Source organism: Mauremys mutica, chromosome 1 (assembly GCF_020497125.1).
Source record: "Mauremys mutica isolate MM-2020 ecotype Southern chromosome 1, ASM2049712v1, whole genome shotgun sequence".
NCBI lineage: Eukaryota > Metazoa > Chordata > Testudines > Geoemydidae > Mauremys > Mauremys mutica.
This window is the reverse complement of record NC_059072.1, coordinates 136,149,310-136,174,480: the sequence shown is the minus strand read 5'-3', so window position 1 is coordinate 136,174,480 and position 25,171 is coordinate 136,149,310. Positions and strand designations below refer to the sequence as shown.

General features: G+C 44.1%; 1 protein-coding gene across 4 annotated transcripts in view; it reads right to left on the bottom strand.

Annotated features, from left to right (window-relative positions):
• TSPAN11 (tetraspanin 11) overlaps nt 1-25,171 on the bottom strand; it is a 164,015-nt gene that overhangs the window by 77,339 nt on the left and 61,505 nt on the right. For 3 of the 4 annotated variants that reach the window (XM_045001098.1, XM_045001097.1, XM_045001096.1), the window contains one exon: nt 21,957-22,148. The exons of the other annotated variant lie outside the window; for it this stretch is intronic. In XM_045001098.1, the coding sequence (XP_044857033.1) occupies nt 21,957-22,148 (192 nt within the window). The remainder of the gene's footprint in view (nt 1-21,956; nt 22,149-25,171) is intronic. 4 annotated transcript variants of the gene reach the window in all.

Genomic DNA, 25,171 nt, shown 5'->3' with positions numbered 1-25,171 from the left:
ATATGGGAACTTTAAAAAAAATATATAATACTTAACTAAAAACAAAAAGCCACACTTGCAGTATAATAATCCTCTGCATTTACACAACACCTTTCATTGAAAAAAATAATAATCACAAAGCACACACGTCACTATCATTTTGATGCCCTATCTTGATGTATCCTGTACAGACACCTAATGAGAGATAGTCTTTGCCCTAAAGCATTTACAATATAAATAGACAGGACAGACAAAGGGTGGGAGAGGAAACAGAGACACAGAGAAATGAGGTGACCCGCCCAAGGTGATACATGGCCAGGAACAGAACTCAAGTCTCCCAACTCCCAAAGCAATGTCCTATGCACTACATGTGCTGCCTCTCAGATTAACTGATTCAGTTCCACGGTATTCCTGAGATGTATAATAAGTATTTATTATACACATTTTACAGTGGAGACACCTGAGACAGATGCTAGAATACGTGTTCAAGCTTACACAGTGGGGCAGTGGCAGAACTGGGAATAGAATCCAGATGTTCTGGATTTCAGTCATCTGTTGCAGTCACTAGATACACTGCTCTCAAGTAAAAGATGATTTACTGAGAATATTCTTCAGCGTAAAATCTGTGCTGGCAAATGAGGAGCTGAGCTAAGTTGGGAGCAGCACCCCTCCAGAGGGAAAGATCCAAACCCAATGCACAGCATGGAAAATTCACTCCCTTCGTTAGTTAGAGACCACCAGAGTTGCACACAAAAATAGGAACTTGCTGCAGTGGTGGAGATAAGAATTCAACCAATAACTATTACCAATAAGTTTTAAAATGTCTCATCACTCACTTCCCAACACAAACGTCCTACTATCCGATTCTTTTTTGTAGCCATGAAAGGTAGTTAATGACAGAAAAACCCCATCCAACCTTTCTCTTAAGCAAAAATTGAAAAGTCATTTCCTTTTTCTTCTGTAGTGAAACAATGCTTATGAAAATTGTGAACTCTGTTCCACCTAGCTGATTTGCAGGCCTCTATAGAGACAAGCTTGTTCTTGGTCCAGAATTTTGCCACTCCTTTGGCTGACATCAAAACAGAGCTGGAGAATGGGAATCCAGATGTTTGGCTTCACAGGTTTCTGTAATTCAGCACTTAACCCACAAGGTCAGAACTCTTCATGAGCTTGAATCTACATTTGTGAGGTAGCAAGATAAATAAAGTAACCCAGGTTATAGAATCCCTCCTGTTTCTTAAAATCCTATGGTTAAGGACTCCGGGCCGGAGTCTCATTTACAGAAAAGCTCTGGAAGTGTAAAGGGGTGTTAAAATGGCCACAAAATAGCTTTACACTGTGACATATCACCTCCTTCACCTGCTGAGCTCAGCATTTCTCCCTCTGGTGGTGGTGGTGGGGACCTGGAGTAAATCAGTCCCACTCTGAAGAGTTTCTATTCCTTGCTTGGCTTTTATTTGGGGCTTTTACCATTCTAGGGCTGACATACCTGCCTCCCACCACTCTCTTAGAGCTGTCCGGCCGGACTTTGTCTCAACACCCACTTTAATGTTTTTGTTCTCAGCCCAGCCACTGAACCAATAGTGATGAACAAGTCATGTAACCTCAGGCTCCTCATATGTAACTTAGGTACAATAAGGCCAGAACAGTGTAATGGGCCCTCAGTACAAATGAGGATCAAACAATCTGGGTCTGATTCTCATGTGGGGTGATCTTACTATACTGGTAAAAGTGCAGTTTTGCCAGTACAGCTGTGTTCACACTACAGTGCTCCAGTACAGTGATATTCTTATACACCTCTACCCCGATATAACACTGTCCTCGGGAGCCAAAAACTCTTACTGCGTTACAGGTGAAACGGCGTTATATCGAACTTGTTTTGATCCGCCAGAGTGCGCAGCCCCGCCCCCCCCCCCGAGCACTGCTTTACCGCGTTATATCCAAATACATGTTATATCGGGTCGCGTTATATCGGGGTAGAGGTGTACCAGTAAAGTGCTCCTAGTGCAGACACGGTCTTACGGACACGTGAAAAGGATGAAAGGGCTTGTAGAGCTAAGCAGAGATGTGCAAGGGTCTTAGGCAGTGGTGAGCTGGAGCCGGTTCCCACAGGTTCCCAAGAACCGGTTGCTAAAATTAGACCTCCGTGGAGAACCGGTTGTTAAAGGGTCAGGGGGTGGGCAAAGAACTCTGGTCCGCGGGCTGGACCATCCTGTTGCTCCCAGGATTCCCAGCTGGGGAGGCTGAGGCTCCCCCGGCCCTTCCCCCGCTTCCCCCCAGCTGCAGCGGGGCCAGCTGCCGGCACTAGCTGGGCAGCTCAGCTGAGCTCCTGAGTCGTCCTGCTGCTTTGAGCTGCCAGCAAGGTAAGAGGGGAGGGGGGTACAAGCTCTAGGGTTGCCGGGGGGGGCAAGTGGGGCAATTTTCCCCAGGCTTTGCAGGGGCCCCCGGCCCTACGGGTATGTCTCCCCCGCCCCAGCCCCTCCCCCGCTCCCCCCCTTAAATCAGAACTTTTTATAGGGAACCGGTTGTTAAGATTTTGGCAGCTCATCACTGGTCTTAGGGCAGGAATTGGGGCAATTTCAGGACTGGGGCCTATTGCAAAATTGGGACTCATCTAAATCACCTTTGGTTCACCTTTCTGTCCCTCACCGCAGCATACTAAAGAAAGAGGAGAGGGTCTGGTGCCTTAGACAGGTTCCTAGGGCTACGTGCAGACCGCATTCCAAAATGTTACAGATTTTATGTCATTTGAGACTTTACTTGAATTCCTGATCACTGAGGAATTCATGCTTTGCCCTAATGAGAGTCAATCAACCCTCACAAAAATATTTCTGGGGGACATTTTGCAACAGAATGTGTCCCTGCTTTCTTTAGCACTTGGTCAGGTCTATTGTCAGCATGGGTAGTTTAAGAACAGCACTCCGGCAATTCTGCCTATTCTCACCAGTCTAGTTTGCTTATTCTCACCAGTCTAGTTTGCCTAGTCTTAAGAGTCTTGGCAAGCACATGGAAGCTTTTAAGGAAAGACTTCTACTGGAAAATACCCCAAATAAATATTCTCATGAGGGTCGAACTGACTTTTGCAAGGGCACGTCCCAAGCTTCCTTGGGAACAATTTCAATGTTACGGAGACATCTGGGAATTTGATCAAAGAACATAATCTTTGGGCCCATAAATGATCCTAGTACTATTTAAAGGGCTTATAAGAGAAACTACACCCAGTCTCTTCTGGAACTCAAATAGGGCCTAATTCTATTCTCACAATAGTTCTAAATCCAAGCAACTCTTATACCAGTATAAGTGAGAAGGACAATCATACCCATTGATTGTAGAAAAGAGCATATGCTGGAAAATTATATTAGGCACACACCAATACCTGGGGTAGCCCATATAGTAAAAATATATATACACCTCTACCCTGATATAACGTGACCTGATAGAACGCAGGTTCGCATACAACACGGTAAAGCTCTGATACGCTGCTCTGAGCAGCGTGTTAAGGGTGTCGGGCCAGGCCAGGGCTGAGGTGTTTGATAAGGGGCAGAGGTCTTGGGGGCGTCAGGGGCTCCCCCCCAGGATCTGGGGGGCAGGAGCTGCGGGAGGGCACTTTTGGGGGCCCCGCAGTCCCAGAGTGGCCCGGGGGATTAGCAGGGGGCCAGGAGCAGCCTGCTCTGCTTCCCTCGCTCCGGCCCCAGCCCTGTCACTTGGGGGAGGAGGCTTGGGGGAAGGGATCCCCCTTGCACTCACCAGCAGCAGCGGAAGCAGAGCAGCCCGGCCCCAGCCCGCTCCACTCTGCCAGCTCCCAGCTGCAGCGCTCTGCTTCCCGCCACAGGTGAGTATGGGGGGGCGTCCTTTTCCCAACCTCCCTGCACTCACCTGTGGCGGGAAGCGGAGCGCCACGGCTGGGAGGTGGCAGAGTGGAGTGCGCTGGGGCCGCGTCGCTCTGCTTCCCGCCGCCGGTGAGTGCGGGGGGCGTCCTTTCCCCAACCTCCCTGCACTCACCGGCAGTGGAGGGAAGTGGAGCAGCCCAGCCCCAGCTAGCTCCACTCTGCCAGCTCCCAGCCGTGGCGCTCCGCTTCCCGCCACAGGTGAGTGCAGGACCTTTCCCCAGCTGCCCCCCAGCAACACGGCTGAGGCCGGGGCAAGGAAAGCGGAGCGGGCTGGGGCCACGTCGCTCTGCTTCCCGCCGCAGGTGAGTGCGGGGGCGGGGGCATCCTTTCCCCAACCTCTCCGCACTTACCGACGGTGGGAAGCAGAGTGCCGTGGCTGGGAGCTGGCAGGGTGGAGCGGACTGGGGCCGTGCTGGTCCGCTTCCCACTGCTGCTGGTGAGTGCCTGTCAGGGGGCAGGGAGGGGTGGATAGGGATCAGAGCAGTCAGGGGACAGGGGGGTTGGGTAGGGGGTGGGATCCTGGAGGTGATTAGGGACGGGGGTCTCTGGAGGGGGCGGTCAGGGAACAAGGAACGGGGGAGGCAAAGCAAGTTTGATATAATGCGGTCTCACCTATAACACGGTGAGATTTTTTGTCTCCCGAGGACCACGTTATATCGGGGTAGAGGTGTATTTCCACATTTCTTGCTATTTTCATCAAATATGACTTTTTCTAAAAACTTGAAAAAAATCACAGCCTTGATTATCTTACATTTTATCTAGATACTAGAGCAATTAATCAATGTCTGATAATAAGAACTTTAATTTCACTTAACAGAATGAGATCCAGAAAGCTGACATCCAAGGAAGTGATACTCTACTAAAAATATAACACTATCTCATCACTCTCTCATAAACAATAGAGTCATCATGCTTCAGTTCTGTCAGTTTGTATTATCAGTTCTTCCTTGCATGCTCCCAGCAGAAAGTTCTTCCTTTAATAATTTACATTCCATTGTCTCTTTCAACTTGTATATTTCATAAGTCGATAGTGGTGTTTGCACTGGCTTAGATATATTATTATTGTCTAATAATTTTTAAATGCACATTATTTTTCAAAACCTATATTCATTGTCAAAAAATTATTTTTGGAATATAGCCCATAAAACTCTTGTAGATGAGAAGATGGTAAAATAAAATGATTTCCCAGAGAATTGTCTCTTAAGTACAGTTTTCTCTGTTTATTTCCCTCTGAATTTCCTCTCATTTTTTTAAAGTGGAGTTGGACTCAAAGTTCTTATCTTTCATCATGTTTACTTCTTTTACTGGAATCCTGTCTTTGCTGGACTTATTTTATCACATTGTGGGAAATATTCTCGATAGATTTTCTTACAATTCCCTTAAGTTTTGATACTGAGGATTAAGAATAATTAAGATAGTACTTCAGAGTAAAAAATCTAATATGAATGCAATGGTAGCTTAAACAAAATCTACAGTGCAAATTTACCATCACTCAGGGCCAGGTGTTCAAAGGAGATCAGTAACCACAACTGGGGCCAGATTTTCAAAGACCCCCGGCTCTCAGTGAGGCACAAAAGTAAATGGCACATTTTCAGAAGAGCTCAGCCTGTGGTGTTGTCATAAACAGATAGTTAAGGGTTAAGGTCTGTTTTACCTGTAAAGGGTTAACATGTAGTACCTGGTGACCACCTGACCAGAGGACCAATCAGAGATAAGATTTTTTCAAATCTCTGTGGAGGGAAGCCTTTGTCTGAGTGAGAACTGTTTTTGGATCTAACAGAGGACAGTCATGTCTCCAAGTTCTCCTGGAGTAGTTTCTACTAATTAATAGTGAGTATTAATTAGAAAGGCGAATTAGTCTTATGATTTGATTTCTATATTTGCAATTGTGTGTTTGCTAAAGGAAATGCTTTATCCCTGTTTGCTGATATTGCTTTTACTGAGAAAAAGGGGGAGGGGGAATTCTCTCCAGAGATTGATAAGGTTATCCCCTATGAGTGTCCAGCTTGGGCTCATAGAGATTCTGTATTTTCTTTTTATTCCTTAATAAATTCTTTCCTATTAAGGACTTGTTGGTCTTTCCTTGGGTGGATTCTCAGGGAAAGGGGAGGGGGAGGTATCCCTCTGTAGTTGGATCCCGGTATCTCTCCTAGGAAAAGGGAGGGGGGAGGAAGCAGGGGGAATGGTTTGTTTCTCCTGGGTGTGAGAACTCCATGGATTTGGGGCTCTTGGAATCCCCTAGGATTTTGGGGAAGGACTGTGTCTCAATCCACATTTCTTGATTGAGTGGTGGCAGCGAGAAGGAACCCCACCCTAAGGGTTAGGGTGGTGGCAGAATACCTGCGGGTCCCCATCTTTGAACCCACAAGCTCAAAGTGGGGGTGAGATCCCATAGGACATGGTGGCAGAATACATGCGGGTCCCCATCTTTGAACCCACAAGCTCAAAGTGGGGGTGAGATCCCATGACAGGTGTACTGAGCACTTTTTGAAATGTGACCCTTATTTAGATGCCTAAAAGGGAGATGAGCTCTTTGAAAAGTATGGCCCTAAGCATGTCAGCTCACTAGCTATACAAAGGTCGAGGCTTCCTAGTACTTCACTAGGAGATCACCAAGGAAAATTCAGGATGCTGTACGAAGTACTGTTTGCTATTTAAAAAGAGGGATTCTTCACTTTGAGTCAATACAGGCACAACACCCCAACATAGTATTAGGGGACATTATGCATCCTTGGTCATTAAACATTCCAGGGCACTTTTTCTGAGAGCACGGGTGTCAGCCAGCATATCCTAGACGGATTCCAATTTGGGTTACTACAGTCTCCATACCTACATTACCCCTGCAGCATTCTAAATTAACCATACTAACTTGGACAGCAAGGACAAACAAATAATACCAACTGAGAGAGATTAGAAATGTGAGATGTTTCCCAGGTGGTCTTGAGGCTAAAGCACAGGACTTGGGAGTCCAGAGATCACTGTTCTATTCCACAGATTCATTGTGTGGCCTTGGTAATCTCCTCTGTCTGTGCCTAAGTTTCTTTATCTCTGAAATCAGTAGAATGATTTAGGGAGGCGGTGGAATCTCCATCCTTAGAAGTTTTTAAGGCCCACAGAGCAGTAAAAGGGAACTCCTTATACCCCATTTTCCTCCCCCCATGGGCACACCGGAGCACTCACAATTGTGCCCTAGACAGGGAGAAGAATTATTTAGTGCAGTACAGCTGTGTAAAACACGGAGCAATGGGATGAGGTGAAGAAAGGAAATGTTTGAGTATCAGAAAGAAGTTCCCAACTGAAATGCAAGGCAGCAGGGGAAACACCAGCATTTGGGCTTTCCAAAGTACACTGGCCAAAACATTAGAAAATGCATAGGAAACACATTGCCCTGGATCCAGGCAAAGGGCAAGGTGACCCACTATGTCTTTTCTATCTCTAACACCAAGGATTGAATGAGAAGGACACTCTGCAGAAGCCCAGCAATAACAGAAATTCCTTTCTCTGCAACAAACCCTTCCCCAGTTACTCAATCAAAGGCCCAGTTATGGAACACAAATCCATGCCAAAGTTGTATCAACATGATTAAAAACCAATAAATTTAACTTGAAGCATATGCTTCAATCTCTGTGACTTGATGCACTTAAGAATCCTTCCTGGGCAAGGCTTTTCTGAACTGGAGCTTATAAAAGAACTGTGCTAGTGCATATGCACCAGACATTGGGCCTGATTCTCCTCTGGCCCACACTAGTGTAAATCCAGAGCAACTTCATTACAGTCATTAGAATAACATTGGAATAAAACCAGTGTGAGTAGAGCATCTGATCCACCAACTAGATATAAAAGTGAAATAGATTAGTTACACTGTCCATCATGAATGTAGCACAGAATGTAAGCAAGCAGCATAGACAGTGGAAAGTAAATTATATTTCTTAAAACTGTTTCACTATTCTAAAATATTATTAGTAAACAGCAGGAAGGATATTTGTTAAACTATGATTAAGTGTCCACTTAACTACACTTGATCTTCATTTGGGCCTGGGGAGGGGAGTGCTTTAAAATTTTGCCTAATTCAGAAGACATCAGTTTCAAAGGTTTCCAAATAAAAAGCCCAGAGAAAGAGGAGAGAGTTCCACTGAGTGTGTAATGTACCACCAGTCTTGCCATTTTGATAGAGGGGGTAAATTTTCTCTTCCAAGTTGCAACTGATGATCCAGGTGATGCTGTCCTAAAGCTTCGTATTTGCTTTAGTGCACATTGTATGGTTAATGCATGTTAAGTGACTCAATAATGTAGCTATCTATTCTCTTCATGGAAAAAATACCAGAATTAGTGTGACTGGGTTAAATCAAGGAAATGCTGACAGGTCACTTTCCACAATAATAAGATAACATCATATTCCAAGAAGCAGCGGAAAAATGCTCCCCTAGTGAACCCACACATGCTGCAACACGGCCAAATTTTATATGCAATTACTGAGGTTTATACACAGTTTGCCTGGAATTAAGTATTTCCGTGGTTGTACATATGGATCGTGATTCTCCGGTCCCTGTGTCTTATGCTGCCTCTCATCAAGACGCTACCCCACCTGACCCTGACCCCCAGGGAGGGACAACTGAAGAGTAGTGAGCTCTCTAGAGATGCTGGGTCCAGAGCAGTAGGCTCCCCTCCACCACACAGAGCTACAAAGGAGCAGCGGTGCAAGGGGTAGGAGCAAATTTTTCCATGCCTATGGCTCCAGATTGTAGGTGTGGCCCTGGGCAGAGTGAGATATTAGTCAGTTATGAGAATCAGGAAGCTTGTCTGATATGGGAGATAAAGGAGTCTCCACTTGTTTTAAAATGATTAATGTATTTTTGCTTTTTTTGGACCAATATTATTTGTATATTGCAGGGAATCTATCCATCTAATCTGTTTATAAAGTGCCCAATCATGGTAGCATCTAGGCTAGGGAATACAGACTGACTGATGTTGCCATTAGAGATATTAGATCTCTGTGCTTGCAGTTATTAATGGTTTTCAATTCAGGGTGGATTTTTTTCCTACTCCCATAACTGTGTAAAGGCGTTTAAGTGAGAGAACTAATCATAAATTTAGGACTTGTTTACTTACAAACAAACAGTAGACTGTTATCCTGTCTCCCTTCAGCCCCCTCCTCCCGCCCTTCCACTTAGTGGCAGCCAAGCTAGACATATTTATAATCACTCATTTATAATCTGATTTAGAAAATTAATCCCTCCAGCCCTGTAATAATTGTTGCTGTCTTTGTCAAAATCCTTTCTGGATGACAATATCTGCCTTGCAGTGAAACCAGAAAACAATATTCCAGGTATAGTTTTACCAGAACCATAGAAAGGAACTATAGCATCCCTGCAATGGCATGTGACACTTCTGTTTACATAACCCCACATGGCGTTGGCCCTTTTTGCTGCCATCCTGCACTGCAAACTTGTCTGCTTTGTCACTTCTTGGCCTCTTTCACCATTACTGAGAACTGATATAGCTTCCCAAGTGTCTCCCAAAGTATCTGGCTTTCAGATCATTTCCTAACTTCTCACGTTCATTTTGTATTATTTTTCTGTCTCCATGGCATTTGCAGCAACTCAATTTATATTCACCTGTGAATTTAACGGAGGTTCTGCTCACCCTGTTTTCAGAGATCAGATATCAAGAAAGGAAACAGCTTGGATTATGGGGCACCATATTTTGGAGTTCTTGTTTTAGTGCCTAATTGTGACAGGGTGTCTGTTCTCTTTAAACGAGGCAGGTCCAGCTTACCTGTGCTAGAACTGGTGCTCTCAGGCTGGCCAAATAAGTGGGCAGGGCAATATCTGGGGCTATAAAGAGCCAGGCCCTCAGTAAGGAAGGGGAAGCAGGAGTTTCCCTAGGAGAGACCTCCAGAGTCCCCGGGGGGTGGGGAGGAGGCAAAGCAGTGGAAATCTGCTGCAGAAAAGGGGCCTCCAGGGAGAAAGTCCAGGGAGCTGGTGCTCAGTTAAAAGAGCACGGAAGAATCCTGCACTTGGCCCTGAAGCAGGAAGGACTGAGAGAGGCAAAGGGGAAAATCCCCTGGGAGCTGTAGCCCAGGGTGGGCTGAAGAACTGTTTTGCTTATGTTTAGGAAATAAAACTGTACCTGGAAAGAGAATCTGGGTGTGGCAGTTGGGACCTTTCTGGGTTGGGGACAAGCCAGTACCTTACACTCCTGGATTTTCTTCCCATGCTGGGAGGTAAGGCCAGTTCTAGGGCAAGCAGGCTGGTTACCCTGGGCACTGTACTGCTTGGGGGGTTTGGGGTGGGAGGTTCTTTGCACTCTGATTGGTTGGCTTTTTTTTTTTTTTTTTGCTCAGACACTGGGAGTGGAGTTGAGGGTGCTGAAAATTGTTTCCATGCTGGCTGGCAAAGGCTAGAGCTGCTCCTGTGGGCAAGGTGTCCCCTAACCCAGTGGTTCTCAACCAGGAGTACATGTACCCCTGGGGATACGCAGAGGTCTTCCAGGGGTTACATCAACTCATCTAGGTATTTGCCTAGTTTTACAACAGGCTACATAAAAAGCACTAGCAAAGTCAGTACAAACTAAAATTTCATACTTGTTTATACTGCTCTGTTATGCTATACAATGACATCTAAGTACAATATTTATACTCCATTGATTTATTTTATAATGATGTGGCAAAAATGAGAAAGTGAGCAATTTTTTGGTAACAACGTGGTGTGACGCTTTTGTATTTTTAGGTCTGATTCTATATGCATTTAATTTAAGTGAAGTGAAACTTGGGGCTTCGCAAGACAAATCACACTCCTGAAAGGGGTACAGTAGTCTGGCAAGGTTGAGAACCAGTGCCCTAACCTGTCTTAATAAATGAATAGGGCTAAGAAAACTGAGGAAAAGTATGCCACCACCCGGAGAGCCTAGGCCTTTTGCTCAAGGAAAATGTTTTCCTCTGTTGGCCCTGGGTTCTACTGTTAGGGATATATTTGTAGCCCCAACTCTGGTTCAGCTGGATAAAGAGGTGTGAGCACAGCTTCCACCTCAGACTATAGTTTTACAAGAGTCACATGATGTATTTGTGGCTGTTGTTCCCAAGTTACTGAACCTCATGATTTATAAGTCTGACTTTCCTTATGACCTCATAGGAGGTCATTTTACCAACAGACTTCCCTCTGGGCTATGAAATGAAAAGAGTACCTAGTCTCCAGGCTTTAAACACTTGCACTGCAGATAGCTTGTATCTGCTTGTGTGCTCTTGTTGAGCACCAAGTAATTTCTCCCATACAGAGTCCCCAGGAGTGTCTAACCTCTCTCACAGTTTAAGCACATTCTATAAAAATCTACTCTCCCACCCTTACCGTAACAATGGAAAGAAAATCATTTTGCTTATATGTCAAAAAACATTACTCATTCGAGGTGGGTGGGTGAATAGGAATTTTTAAGGCTGTGTTGAAGTACTGTATGCTTCTGCTCTGAAAATGGTTATGTAAAAATAGCACTTTAATACTCAACATCTGCTTCCTGAGTATGTTGAGAGTAGCACTTATTCACTTTAGAGACCCTAATAAATTTTCACTCCTGATAGCCCTTCAGAGAAAACACAGCTCAGAGAGATGGAGTTGGATTTTATTCTGTCATCACAAACAGATTTGGTAACCAAATTCCAATTCTAGTGCCAAATTCTGCCCTCAAAGTCATTTACATCCGCAAATCCTATTAAAAATAATGGGGTTACACAGGTATAACTGAAGATAGAATTTGAAGATAACTAAGATTGTAAAGCGACTCCAGCATCTGGTCTGCAGAATCTTTTATGAATAGTGATGATGCATAAGTCAGAAAGAACCCAGGCTTGACTTTCAGGGCTCAGGCTTGGGCTTCAGTTCTGGCTGCTTTGCACTGTACCCAGAAAGCCCTAAAGAGGGCAGTTGAGATTTCCTCCTGTCATCTTGGCATAGAAGGCTTATCTGAGATGGGAAGGGATAGGGACAGGTGTGCCCATGTGGGGACAGGCAAGGTGAGCACACAGCAAGCTGCCAGATCCTCAGTCCATATAGTTTCTGGAGCAGGCAGCATAATTTACAGCAGCCCTGAAGCTGCTCTAAGTCAAGGTTTCTCAACCCATGGGTCAGGAGCCAAAATTGAGTTGCGAGAATGTTTCTAAGGGGTGCATGGCAGCTCTTGTCCCATGGCTGGGCTCACCTGCCTACTCCAGGCACTGCAATCTGTGGGGTCCCAGCGCACTTTGGTTTGGCCCAGCTCTCATGATGACAGGAGTCCAGATAAGCCAGATTTGAGTAAGTGGCTCTGCCACCGCATGAGCCAGCTTACAACTCCACTCATGCAAATTTGGTTCAGTAAGGGAGGCGGAGCCAAACCTGAGTGGCGCTGCAACCCTGGAGGTTGCAACTCCTGGACTGGAGAGCCAAGCCCAGCCAGCCCCGCAGCACAGCAGCTGCAGGAGCTGCCACTGTGGGGTGAATGCTGAGCAGGACCCAAACCGCTTGGGGTCAGGACCCAAGCAAAACCACCTCAGTGCATCCACTCCCTGTTGGTTCACAGCAGGCCATAAACATTTATAAATGGGCTCTGATCCCCAAAAGGTTGGGAACCACTGCTCTAGGTTACATGTGGGCCATTTTGGTCCCCAGCCACCCCTCTTTGCCAGTGTAAACTCAACATAGTGGAGGATTGAGCCCTCAAATTTCAAGCAGAAAATGCTGGGGCTTGGAAAAAAGTATTTGTGTTTGTAATCTGAGCAAATCTGATGAGGAATCAGTGAGATACAAAATACTCAGAATTGCACAAAGCCATTTTTCACAACACAGCCACCCTTTTGGAGCCTGCCTAGAGACGGCTATACAATTAGTTTGTGTGTACAGCTAGCTGATGGGCGTTGATGTACTAGCTTCCTGCATCTAGCGATGAAACACAGTCTTCACTGTGAGAGTACAACTCATTAAAGCCGTTGTCAAGTGTGCAAAACTCAAACAGATCACTCCATAACAGAAGCACATCATGCCAAAGAAAGAGCAATTTTCTTACCCATTTCAAATAAGCTAATCAAATTAGACAATTTGACACGTAGGCTTTCCGGCGACATTTTCACACTCCTGAGGGATTAATTAATCTTTAAAGCCCCAAAACTCCTGTGCACATCCATTACTGGAAAAAAACATGTCACTTACTCCTAATTTGATTAACATGACCAATAAGCTAATTTTATATTGCTTCCAAATGGTTAGAGATGCACATGCTACTTTATCATACAAAAGTAAGTGTTTGAACAATCTTTGGGATTGAGAGATAGCATAGCCACTGGCTTTGGATTCACTGATCATGGGCTTGTTTTAAACATCGAGTACATCATATAATTAATAAGCTACACACAAAGCATTAACTGGAGGAAATGGAAAACCAGATTAAGTCACAACAGACACTTAGGGTGTGATTTTTAAAGGCACCTAAAGATGCAGAGAGGTTTCTAATGGGATTCAATAGGGTCTTAGGCACTTTTGAAAATCCCATAAGCACTTCCGTGCATCTAAAATGAACATAAGAACGGCCACACTGGGTCAGACCAATGGTCTAATCTAGCCCAGTATCCTGTCTTCTGACAGTGGCCAATGCTAGATGCTTCAAGGGGACTGAACTGACCAGGGTAATTATCAAGTGAGTCATCCCCTGTCATCCAATCCCAGCATCTGTCAGTCAGAGGCTTAGGGATATCCAGAGCATGGGATTGCATCTCTGACCATCTTGGCTAATAGCCACTGATGGACCTATCCTCCATGAACTTATCTAATGCTTTTTTGAACCCAGTTATACTTTTGGACTTCACTAAAACCCCTGGTAACGAGTTCCATAGGTTGACTGTGCACTGTGTGAAGAAATACTTCCTTTTGTTTGTTTTAAAGCTGCCACCTATTAATTTTATTGGGTGACCTCTGGTTCTTGTGTTATGAGAAGGAGTAAATAACACTTCCTTATTCACTTTCTCCATGCCAGTCATGCTTTTATAGACCTCTATCATATCCCCTCTTATTCATCTCTTTTCCAAGCTGAACAGTCCCAGTCTTTTTAATCTCTCCTCATACGGAAGCCGTTCCATACCCCAATAACTTTTGTTGCCCTTTTCTAAACCATTTCCAATTCCAATATATCTTTTTCAGGATGGGGTGACCGGAACTGCACACGGTATTCAAGATGTGGGTGTACACAGATTTATGTAGTGGCATTATAATATTTACTTCCTTATTATCTATCCCTTTCCTAATGGTTCCTAAACACTGTTAGCGTTTTTGACCACTGCTGCATATTGACTGGATGTTTTCAGAGAACTATCCACAATGACTCCAAGATCTCTTTTTTTGAATGGTAACAGCTAATTTAGACTTCATCATTTTGTATATCTAGTTGGGATTATGTTTTCCAATGTGCATTACTTCACATTTATCAACACCGAATTTCATCTGCCATTTTGTTGCCCAGTCACCCAGTTCTGTGAGATCCCTTTGTAACTCTTCACAGTCTGCTTCGTACTTAACTATCTTGAGTAATTTTGTACCATCTGCATTCTTTGCCACCTTGATGTTTACCCTTTTTCCAGATCATTTAAGAATAATGTTGAACAACACTGGTCACAGTAGAGATTCCTGGAGGAAACCACTATTTACCACCCTCCATTCTGAAAACAAACTTACCCTTTGTTTTCTGTATTTAAACCAGTTACTGATCCATGAGAGGACTTTCCGTCTTATCCCATTAAAACTTTCTTTGCTTTAAAAGAGCTTTTGGTGAGGGACCTTGTTAAAGGCTTTCTGAAAATCCAAGTACCCTATATCTACTGGATCACCCTTCTCCACATGTTTGTTGACCCCCTCAAAGAATTCTAGTAGATTGGTGAAGCACAATTTTCCTTGCCTAAATAGCTTTAAAATCTGGCCCCTATTACCCACAAAGAGGAGGTTCAAAAGCCTGCAGACATTTCATGTTAAAACCTCCAGCCAAAGAACCAGAATGTGCAGAAACAAGCTTGTGGAGTTTTGTTTTGTAGGGTAGACACCCTCTGCTACCTTACATAGGCAGCATGCACTCCATGACTCATCCTGTCCATCTCTACAAGCACACTGCCACAAATAAGTGAATAAAAAACAAAACAGTGAAGACTCAAAAAGAAATCAATCTAAGGGAAACCTTTCCAAAACTTTAACATGAATTGGTGAAAGAAACGTTACTAAGACACTGCCAAGCAATGAGATTTAAACTCCTATAATAATTTTATTGGGCTATGAAAATGCTGCTGTAACATAAGTTACTAACAATTTCTCCTATTATTCACCAGGTGGTTTAACCATGTATTCCTAACAGTGGCTAAACATCGGTAAACAAAGAAATAGTGCGATATAACTGGATTAAAAATTCTTAATATTTGTTATTGGACTGTCTTAAGATAGAAGAAGCCACTTAAGGAGCTAAGTAACTAATTTACATATATCTTCTTCAATTTCATGGGATTTTGTTAAGATTACTTACTTTGCCCAAACATAAATTGTTTAGATTTATTACTACTGACTAGACAAGTTTCACTTGCCCTTAAACAAATTATTTTTCCCATCCCTAAACACTTTTAAAAGTATCTAATAAGTAAGGCTATGATTTTGTCACAGATATTTTTAGTAAAAGTCACGGACAGGTCACAGGCAATAAAAAAAAATTCATGGAAGCCCATGACCTATCCGTGACTTTTACTAAAAATATCTGTGACAAAATGGAGAGCTGCCCCCACACCAACCGTAGCGACTGGGCAGCTGTGGGGGCCCCGGCTCGGAGCTCCAGGGGCCTCCACCTTCCGCAGCAGCTAGGAGCTGTGGGGTTCTCTTGCAGCTCAGGCAGCTGAGAGCTCGGGGCCTCCCTGTGGGTGGCAGGGGTACCCTGCAGCTGCCAACCACTGCAGCCTGAAGTCCCTGAGGTCTCTGGTGACTTCTGCGACCTCCATGACAAAATCATAGCTTTACTATAAGATATTAAAAATGAACTCACAATAATTTTGGAAAACAATATATTTTTGGTTTTATCTTACCAAGGAGAAAAAAAGTCCCTGAGAGGTGATTCACACTCAAAATGTGTAATCTCCTTAAAGGTCTCCACAGAAAGGTATACAAAATAAACTGTAATATAAGTAACCAGTTTATCATTTGTATTTAGTTGTGTGTTGTTTTGTCTAATATTTTATTTTCCTTTCTTTAATAAAATAGCCATGGTTAATAATTGTGCTCCTTTTACTTTGTCTTAACTATGGTCCCTGTAACTAAGTAGTGAGAGCCATACCTCTGAGTTGGCAGTAAGAGGAACAAATAGTACAGCTGGCCTGACATTTCTTGTTTCTCGAAACATTTTAAAAACAAAATTACTTGGTGACCAACTATTTAAAACTAGCCCTTTCCATCTCACGGATTTCATCTCAGATATTACAAAGCTCTGCTAATTTCCAAAATGGGTGGACTCCCATTCATGTCTGCATTTTGTCCTAGTAACATCTGACCGTCCTGCAAAACTGAGTTCTTACACCTCTTCACAACAGGATTGTTTGTGCACTAGAGGTACACATATACTTCTATTTGTGCCTCCAAATTAATTCCAAATGCAAATATGAAGGTACTAATTAGGGCTGGTAAAAATTTTCAATGGGAAAATTGTGTTTTTGACAAAATTAGTTTTGTGAAAGTTTGTGCTTTCCAAAAAAAAAAATAAAGCTTAAATGGAAACATTTTTACCAGCCCTAATTAGTACCTTCATGTTTGCACCTGCAATTCATTTGGAGGCAAACAGGCTAGCACTTCACACCAGCCCTAAACTCATTAACAACAGTTAGATGATGTTGGTGTAACCATCCTCTTGTTTGATTCACCAGAAGATTTGAGTCAGTCTTGCATAGCTTAAAGGTGCAATTTATCTATCGGAAAAAGCTTCCTATTTTTTTTGACAATCATTATGTGATGTTTGTCCGCTAGAGAAAACCCAGTGAAGGCAATTTGCTTTTATGTTCATTATGACTTTAGTTTAATAGTTATTTAGTGTAGTCTTGCAATAGGCTGAAATATAATTTGGCTCATTTAAAGCGAGTACCCATCTCTCTCCCTGTTATAACAAATGCATAGGGATAATGAATGGCTCCATATGGCAGCCTTTTTGTACGATGCATTACTCATATTAGTTATAGATTTTATCTTGGCTCAGAACATTCCTGTGCAGCCAAGGTTTGTTCATCAGTTCATTTGCCTTTATAATATGCAGAGTGTCAGTAGTATGTCAATGCTCAAATTTGAAACAAGAGTGATGGAAAAGAAAATGAAATGAAAGACGATGACTTTTCTGTTGAAGGATTTTTTGTGTTTTTTTAGGGCTGGTCAATTACTATTTAACTAAATAACTGTTCCATACTGTGAAACATCTCTGCTCTTGTTTGTACGTTTAAGAGAGTCACTTACACATACATTTTTGATTTTTTAACTGATATAGTTCCTGATTGCTTCAGGGGTTTCAATACCTGTAAATAACACTTTAAATATCTTTGTGGGGTGGAGAGAAATCTCAGCTTCGTGATTATATAGGGCACATGATTAGGAGTCAAAAAACTTTGGATCTATTCCCAGCTCTGACATTGACTTGCTGTGAAATCTTAGGAAAGTCAGTTCACTGTTCTGTTCCTCGGTTGCTCCACCTTAAAAATGGGGATAATATATTCTGCCCTCCACCCCCACTTTGTGTTGCACTTGGAGTTCTATGAATGAAAATTGCTAAAGAAGTATTAATGAATAAACTTTTATAAATAAAATAGTTTGCTGAAAATCCAGTTTGAGTGCAGTCAATTAGGAAAAAAGCATAATCTAAATCTTCCCTTAAGCACTTTCATCATTTTAGCACACAAAATGTTTCAGATTTAGATTCAGTTGTGTATCCCTAAGCAGTGACTGTACAAATTCTTGGGCCGCTGCTGCTATACAATCCTTCTTATTAAGATAACCATATGTAATCAAGCATGACTAATGGCCTTACAGTTAAAATAGTCACAGTATGACATATTTGGCTCCTCTTTTCCAATGCACCATGCTTATTTTCAAGCTGTTATAGTGGGTCCCCCTGTATCTAACTGAAGCCATTTCATGGGCATAAGCACAGGTCATGAGTGTCTTCTCCAACAGTCTCTGGCTGGGGTAGATAGGGGAATCCAGAACCACACCTCTGCTGGGTTCCAGCTCAGGCCCTTTTTTGGAATACCCAGAGCCAGCCCTTCTCAGTCCCTTGCTGTTCCCTGATTTACTTCCTACCTCTGTAGTCTTCCCCAGCCTCCTGCCCTGTTTCTCCCTCTTTACAGAATCAGGGTATGTCTACACTTAAGGACTACAGTGACCCAGTTGCAGAAGCACCGTCTACCTCGGGGTTAGGTCAGCCTAACTACATCTCTCAAGGCTGTAGATTTTTCACACCCACCAGAGAGACAGGTATGCCAATGTAATTTCCCGTGTAGACCAGCTCTGAGTTTGCCTGGAACATTCTCACCCATCTGTGGCAGGGTCCTCGCTCTACAGTCCCTTGTCTCTCCATCAGCCCCCTGTCTCCTCAGAAGCTTTTCCTCTAACTGAGGTCCTTACCTTTTTATGCTTCCTTGCCTAATTAACAGCCTCCCAGTTAATCAGTGAGTTAACTACTCCCAGGTGAGCCTGAGCTGCCTCATTCTCCCTTCTGGAGCCTTGTCAGAGGTAGTTGGGCCCTTCCCTGATTCCTTCAGTGGGCCGCTACCCTCTGACATACCTAATGAAAATTCCCATATTCATTTCTTAAAATTGTATTTGCTCCTGCTATTTGTTGCCGCCCTGAAGTCACAACACTCTTTGTTATAACACAAATGGTTACTCTGGAAATAAGAAATTTGTCCCCCAAGCCTGTAAATGCCTCCTCTGGAGATAATGGATCTGATTCTCATTTACACTAAGGCCCCTTCACACTGCTTTGGCAGTGAAAAGGGGTTGTGAAGCAAATGTAAGTGTAAAGGGGCCTTAGTGGAAATGAGAAGGAGATCCAACATGTCTGGCAGCCCTGGGATGTGGGAGTGAGAAGAGGGAAACTGAAAAGGAAGGATGGTGGGGGAAGAGAAAGGCTCACTGCAATCCCAAGGAACTTCAGAAAATGGCAGAATGCTTAGGGGAAAACCCCTCTCAGCCACTGTAGAGGCAGGACTTTTGATGGTATTCCAGAAGACAGGGCCTTAAGAGGGGAGAGGGCTCTGTGCTGGATTCATCTCTGAATGTACATGTGCAATGTCTTGACTTTAGTAAGGCTTTTGACAATGTTTCGCATGACCATCTCATAAACAAACTAGGGAATACAACCTAGATGGAGCTAGTATAAGGTGGATGCACAAAAAAACGTCCCTGAAGAGCAGTTATCAGTGGTTCACGGTCAAACTGGAAGGGCAAATCAAGTGGGAACCTGCAGGGATCAGTTCTGGGTCTGGTTCTGTTCAACATCTGCATCAATGATTTAGATAATGGCATAGAGAGTACATTTACAAAGTTTGCGGATGATACCAAGGTGGGAGGGGTTGCAAGTGCTTTAGAGGATAGGATTATAATTCAAAATGATCAGGACTAATTGGAGAAATTCAACAACAAAAAATACAAAGTACTCCAGTTAGGAAGGAACTATCAGTTGCATACATACAAACTGGGAAATGACTGCCTAGGAAGGAGTACTGAGAAAAGGGATCTGGGAGTTACAGTGGATCACAAGGTAAATATGAGTCAGCAGTGTAACTCTGTTGAAAAAAAAAGTGAACATCATTCTGGGATATATCAACAGGAATGTTGTAAGCAAGACACAAAAAGTAATTCTGCTCTACTCTGCACTGATAAGGCCTCAGCAGGAGTATTGTGTCCAGTTCTGGGCACCACATTTCAGGAAAGATGTGAACAAACTGGAGAAAGTCTAGAGAGGAGCAACAAAATGATTAAAGGTCTAGAAAACATGACCTATGAGGAAAGATTGAAACAACTGCGTTTCTTTAATCTGGAGAAGAAATACCGAGGAGGGAGGAACACGATAACAAGTTTCAAGTACATAAAAGGTTGTTACAAGAAGGAGGGAGAAAAACTATTCTCTTCAGCCTCTGAGGATAGGACAAGAAGCACTGGGCTTAAATTGTAGCAAGGAAGATTTAGGTTGGACATTAGGAAAAACTTCATATCAGGGTAGTTAAGCACTGGAACAAATTGCCTAGGGTGGTTGTGGAATCTTCGTCATTGTAAGTTTTTAAGAACAGGTTAGATAAACACCTGTCAGAAATGGTCTACTTATTACTTAGTCCTGCCATGAGTGCAGGGGACTGGACTAAATGGCCTCTCGGGTCCTTTCCAGTCCTACACTTCTATGATACTACTTCGCAAACTGAATGGAGACTGCTGGACAAACTTCTTTACTATAGAATTTTTCTTCTAGGTTGACATTCATCCTGTGCTTACAACCAGCCCAAGGTCTATGAACCACTCAAGTCTGACTTGGTGTTTAATCATGTATATAAACTGATAATTTCCTTTTACACTCCTCCACCAGGAACATCAGCTCTTAAGCCATGGTTTATCTCTAAAAACTGACACTGTGACAATACCATTGCAGGGTGTCACGTTTCTGGTCTTTCAGTGACTCCAGGCAAATGTGCTCAGTTTGCAAGTAAAAAGTATTTTTTCTAACTACCAGTCCTGCAAACTCAGCCTGGGGTCTGACAGTCAAGGTGGGATTTTTGTTTCTTGCACAGAATCAGTAATAAAGATTCTGGTGGCCTAATTATGACATCAATCAGGAGTGGCAGAACTGGGGGGTGAGGGGACAGCAAGCACTAGCCCACCATCAATGGAAATATCATGGGGGCTGATCTATGTTTCCTTTCCCCGTGAGTTGTTTTGCTTCACATTCTGGGAAACAGCACTCCCTGTAAACTGCATGTGTGTGCGGCAATCTTCCATACACTGCACATGCTCAGGCTGCTTAGGCAGGGTAGGGCTTTGCAGCTTCTTGGAGTGGAGGAAAGACCAGGATCCCGAGGGACTGGATTGGCCACTGCAGTATCTGGGATCAGGCCAGGTAGAAATTGGGGTGATGTGACTGGGCCAGGAGCAGCTACCCTGGCAAGAGGGACACGAACCACTGGGAACTCTCTTCCCAGCCTGGAGCTGGCTGATCTCCCTCCATCAAGTCCCAGGAGCTCCCCTTGCTTAGCATGCAGAGCTCTAACCCTTCCTTCCCTTCTCTGCCCCGATTCTCCCCACTAGCTATGCTGGTACAGTGCTTTGTTTAGGTTTCCTTATGCACCTCTGTTCCCCACTCAAAGAGAGTTTCCGCTGCCTCTGACTTCAGTGAACATGTGCAACTCATTGTCTTCAGATCATGCCCTCAGTGAAACCTGTGCAATTCCCTCTGTCACCAATGGGTTTGCCCAGATGTAACTGAGCAGCCATTTAATTGGCATTTAGTAAATAATTTGATCAATAACGCACAAGTCAGAATAGATTCCCACTTCCCCTCCCTGTGAGCTATATTGGCTCTGCAGGGTGAACCGAAGTAAAAAGCAATACAAACATTTTTGTTACGGAAGTTTTGGATAGAAATAGGGAGCAAAACAGATGAGAAAGAAGTTGCAATTTTTCTGCTGTCATTTAACACTGAGTTTGGATGTGGCAGTCAGCACTTTTCTGAAGGCCTTGGGTGTCCATTTTCACCAGTAAGTTTAGAGCTTTTCTGAATCCAACCTGGATTGGATAAAATTGCTAAAAGTTGCTTTAGCTGATTTTATTTCATGGGTATCCAGCAATAGTTTCTCAATAGCATCACAAATACAAAAGAAAATGCTTGGCATAGTGGGAAGCTGCCCTCAAAAGATGCTGCTTGTTTGATAAAGGATACAGTTCCTCATGCCATATTCCACCTCCAGGCCAAGTAAAGGCACTAGCAGAATGTTGTACCTGCCCTTCTTGCTTCAACAGAGGGATTATTAGATCCTTATTAGTAAGAGTCTGCTTCCATTAAAGATAAAATCCAGTTACTTACTGCGGAAAGACAGCTCCTTTGTTCCCTGATGATTGCACAGAATCCCAGAAAACCTGTAATCATCACAAGACCTCCTGCAAAGATCAGGATGTATGCAGACACGGCAAATGTACTAGATGCCAGGATATTCAGATAGTCGCTTTTTTCAACTAGGGTCCATATGCCAACAGCCATCACTGCAGCACCACCCACCTGTGGCACACAAGGAGAAGGAAATGTACACGGTGAAGCCACACTTTGAAATATTTTAATCTGGCATTCAGAACTTGTATCTTGCTTAATCTCTTTTTCAGCTATCTGGGCAGCTCTAATAAATAATTAGGAGTCATCAGGTGGTGCTGTTACAGTCTTCCACTTTTAGTGTGCAAGCAAGTTTTGACACTTAGGAAGACATTATGTGTTGCTATTAGTTTTCAGTTGTACAATGTTTTGTGCAGAGGCAATTTTGGGAGAGGGAGCTGTATGAGTAACAGGAGAGTTCGCTCTGTGCCCTGGGTTCTAATCAGAGGCAATTCTTGAGGCAGAGTTGCTCCCTGGGAATTGGCCATTGGTGTTATGCTAAAATTCCTGGAAGAGGGGATTGACTGGCACACAGTTTGACTATATAATTTCAGGGAAGGTGTACATGTGTAAGTAAAGTAAGTTAAGTTTAGTATATAACCAGATTCCACGTCGCTGATTTCTTCTCCACCGCAAAGCTGACCTGCAAGGCCCTGGATTTCTGCTACTGATTAGCACAAGGGTGACACTTTCAGAATGGGACACTGATGTCAGAAAATGGCAACATCAAAAACACCACAACCAGATTAGAAGCCAGTCCATTATTTCAATTCCTGCGTTGTTGGTAACAGCAATGCAGGAACTGACATAATGGCCCAGCACCTAATGTTATTTTTATTATTAGAGCTGGTCAAAGAATTAAAAAGATTAATTAATAGATTTATTCTAATAATCTAATCTTGTTTTTAAATCCTGAATCCATATTGTGGTACCAGAGCACCTATCTATGGTATAGTTATGAATAAACAGATGTCTTCACTCTGCTGCTGTTCTTTGGGTCATATAATAATATTCAAAGGACAACCAGCTCAGTCTAAGGCCTGGTCTACACTAGGACTTTAATTCGAATTTAGCATCGTTAATTCGAATTAACCGTGCACCCGTCCACACCAGGAAGCCATTTAATTCGACATAGAGGGCTCTTTAGTTCGAATTCTGTACTCCTCCCCGACGAGGGGAGTAGCGCTAAATTCGACATGGCTATGTCGAATTAGGCTAGGTGTGGATGCAAATCGAACTTAGTAGCTCCAGGAGCTATCCCACAGTGCACCACTCTGTTGACGCTCTGGACAGCAGTCCGAGCTTGGATGTTCTGACCAGCCACACAGGAAAAGCCCCGGGAAAAATTGAATTCCTTTTCCTGTCCGGACAGTTAGAATCTCATTTCGTGGTTGGACATCGTGGCGAGCTCAGCAGCACCGGCAGCAATGCAGAGCTCTCCAGCAGAGGAGTTCATGTAATCTCTGAATAGAAAGAGGGACCCAGCATAGACTGACCGGGAAGTCTTGGATCTGATCGGTGTGTGGGGCGAGGAGTCTGTGCTTTCGGAGCTGCGCTCCAAAAAACGGAATGCAAAGATCTACGAGAAGGTCTCCAAAGCCATGAGAGACAGAGGATACAGGCGGGATGCAACGCAGCGCCGCGTGAAAATCAAGGACCCCAGACAAGGCTACCAAAAAATCAAAGCAAACGGACGCTACGGAGCCTGCCACCACTGCCCCACCAGTGACCGTGGACTCTGACGATGGGACAGTGTCGACGGCCAGTTCCTCGGCGATGTTCGCGGACGGGGAAGATGAGGAAGGGTTTGTGGAGGACAAGGCAGGCGACAGCGCTTACAACGCTGGTTTCCCCGACAGCCAGGATCTCTTCATCACCCTCACGGAGATCCCCTACCAACCCTCCCCGGCCGTTAACCCGGACCCTGAATCAGGGGAAGGAGCAGTCGGTAAGTGCTTTAAACATGTAAACTTTTATTCTTAATATTACAGGAATCTGAAGTATGTGAAAAGGAGGTCTCTATATATATGGGGATAGAACAGAAATCTTCCTGGGAGATCTCCACGAAGCTCTCCAGGAGGGAATCAAAAAGCCTCCACAGGAGGTTCCTGGGGAGAGCTGCCTTATTGGGTGCTCCGTGGTAGCACACTTTTCCGCGCCAGGCTTTCATGAGGTACTCAGGGAGCATTGCCTCCCCAAGCATGGCTGCATAGGCCCCTGGTTTGTGCTGGCTTTCATGCAGCATGCGCTCTCTATCTCCTTCAGTGACCGTCCTCAGGGTGATCTCGCTCGGAGACTCTTGCATCTAATTAGGGGAATTACTGTAATGTTACACCTGGTCCAAAGTATTTTTAAAAAATCTCCAGACAGACGGCATAGCAGAGACTCAGCACGCTGCTGCGTGACAAGCGTAACGGAAAGCCAAAGAATCAAATGGACGCTCATGGAGGGAGGGGGGACTGAGGACGCAAGGTATCCCACAGTTCCTGCTGTCTCCGAAAAGCATTTGCATTCTTGGCTGAGCTCCAAATGCTTCTAGGGTCAAACACAGTGTCCGCGGTGGGTCAGGGCATAGCTCGGCAATTTACGCACCCCCCTCCCCACCCCCAGAAGTGAAAGGGAAAAACAATCCTCTGTTGACTCTTTTACATGTCACCCTATCTTTACTGAATGCTGCAGATAGATGCGATGCTGCAGCACTCAACACCAATATCCTTGCTCCCCCCCCACCGCCATGGGTGGCTGACGGTACAATATGACTGATACCCATCGTCATCATCAGCCTATTGGCACATGGGGCAGTGCAAAAGGACTGGTAACCATGCCGACTAGCATTCAGTGAGGTCAATCAAGGGCGCCTGCTCCTAATTTTTCCTGGTAGATGGTGCAGTATGGCTGGTAACCGTCCTCATCATAGCAACAGGGGGCTGAGCTCCATCAGCCCCCACCCTTCATGTGTAAAGAAAAGATTCAGTTGCCCCTGGACTAGCAGAGGGATGCTGGGCTCCTCTCCTCCACACTCCTTAATGTCCTGTCTGGACTATCATAGCAGCTGGAGGCTGCCTTCCACTCATTTCTCACTAACAAGTCACTGTGTCTTATTCCTGCATTCTTTATTACTTCATCACAAAAGTGGGGGGACAATGCTATGGTAG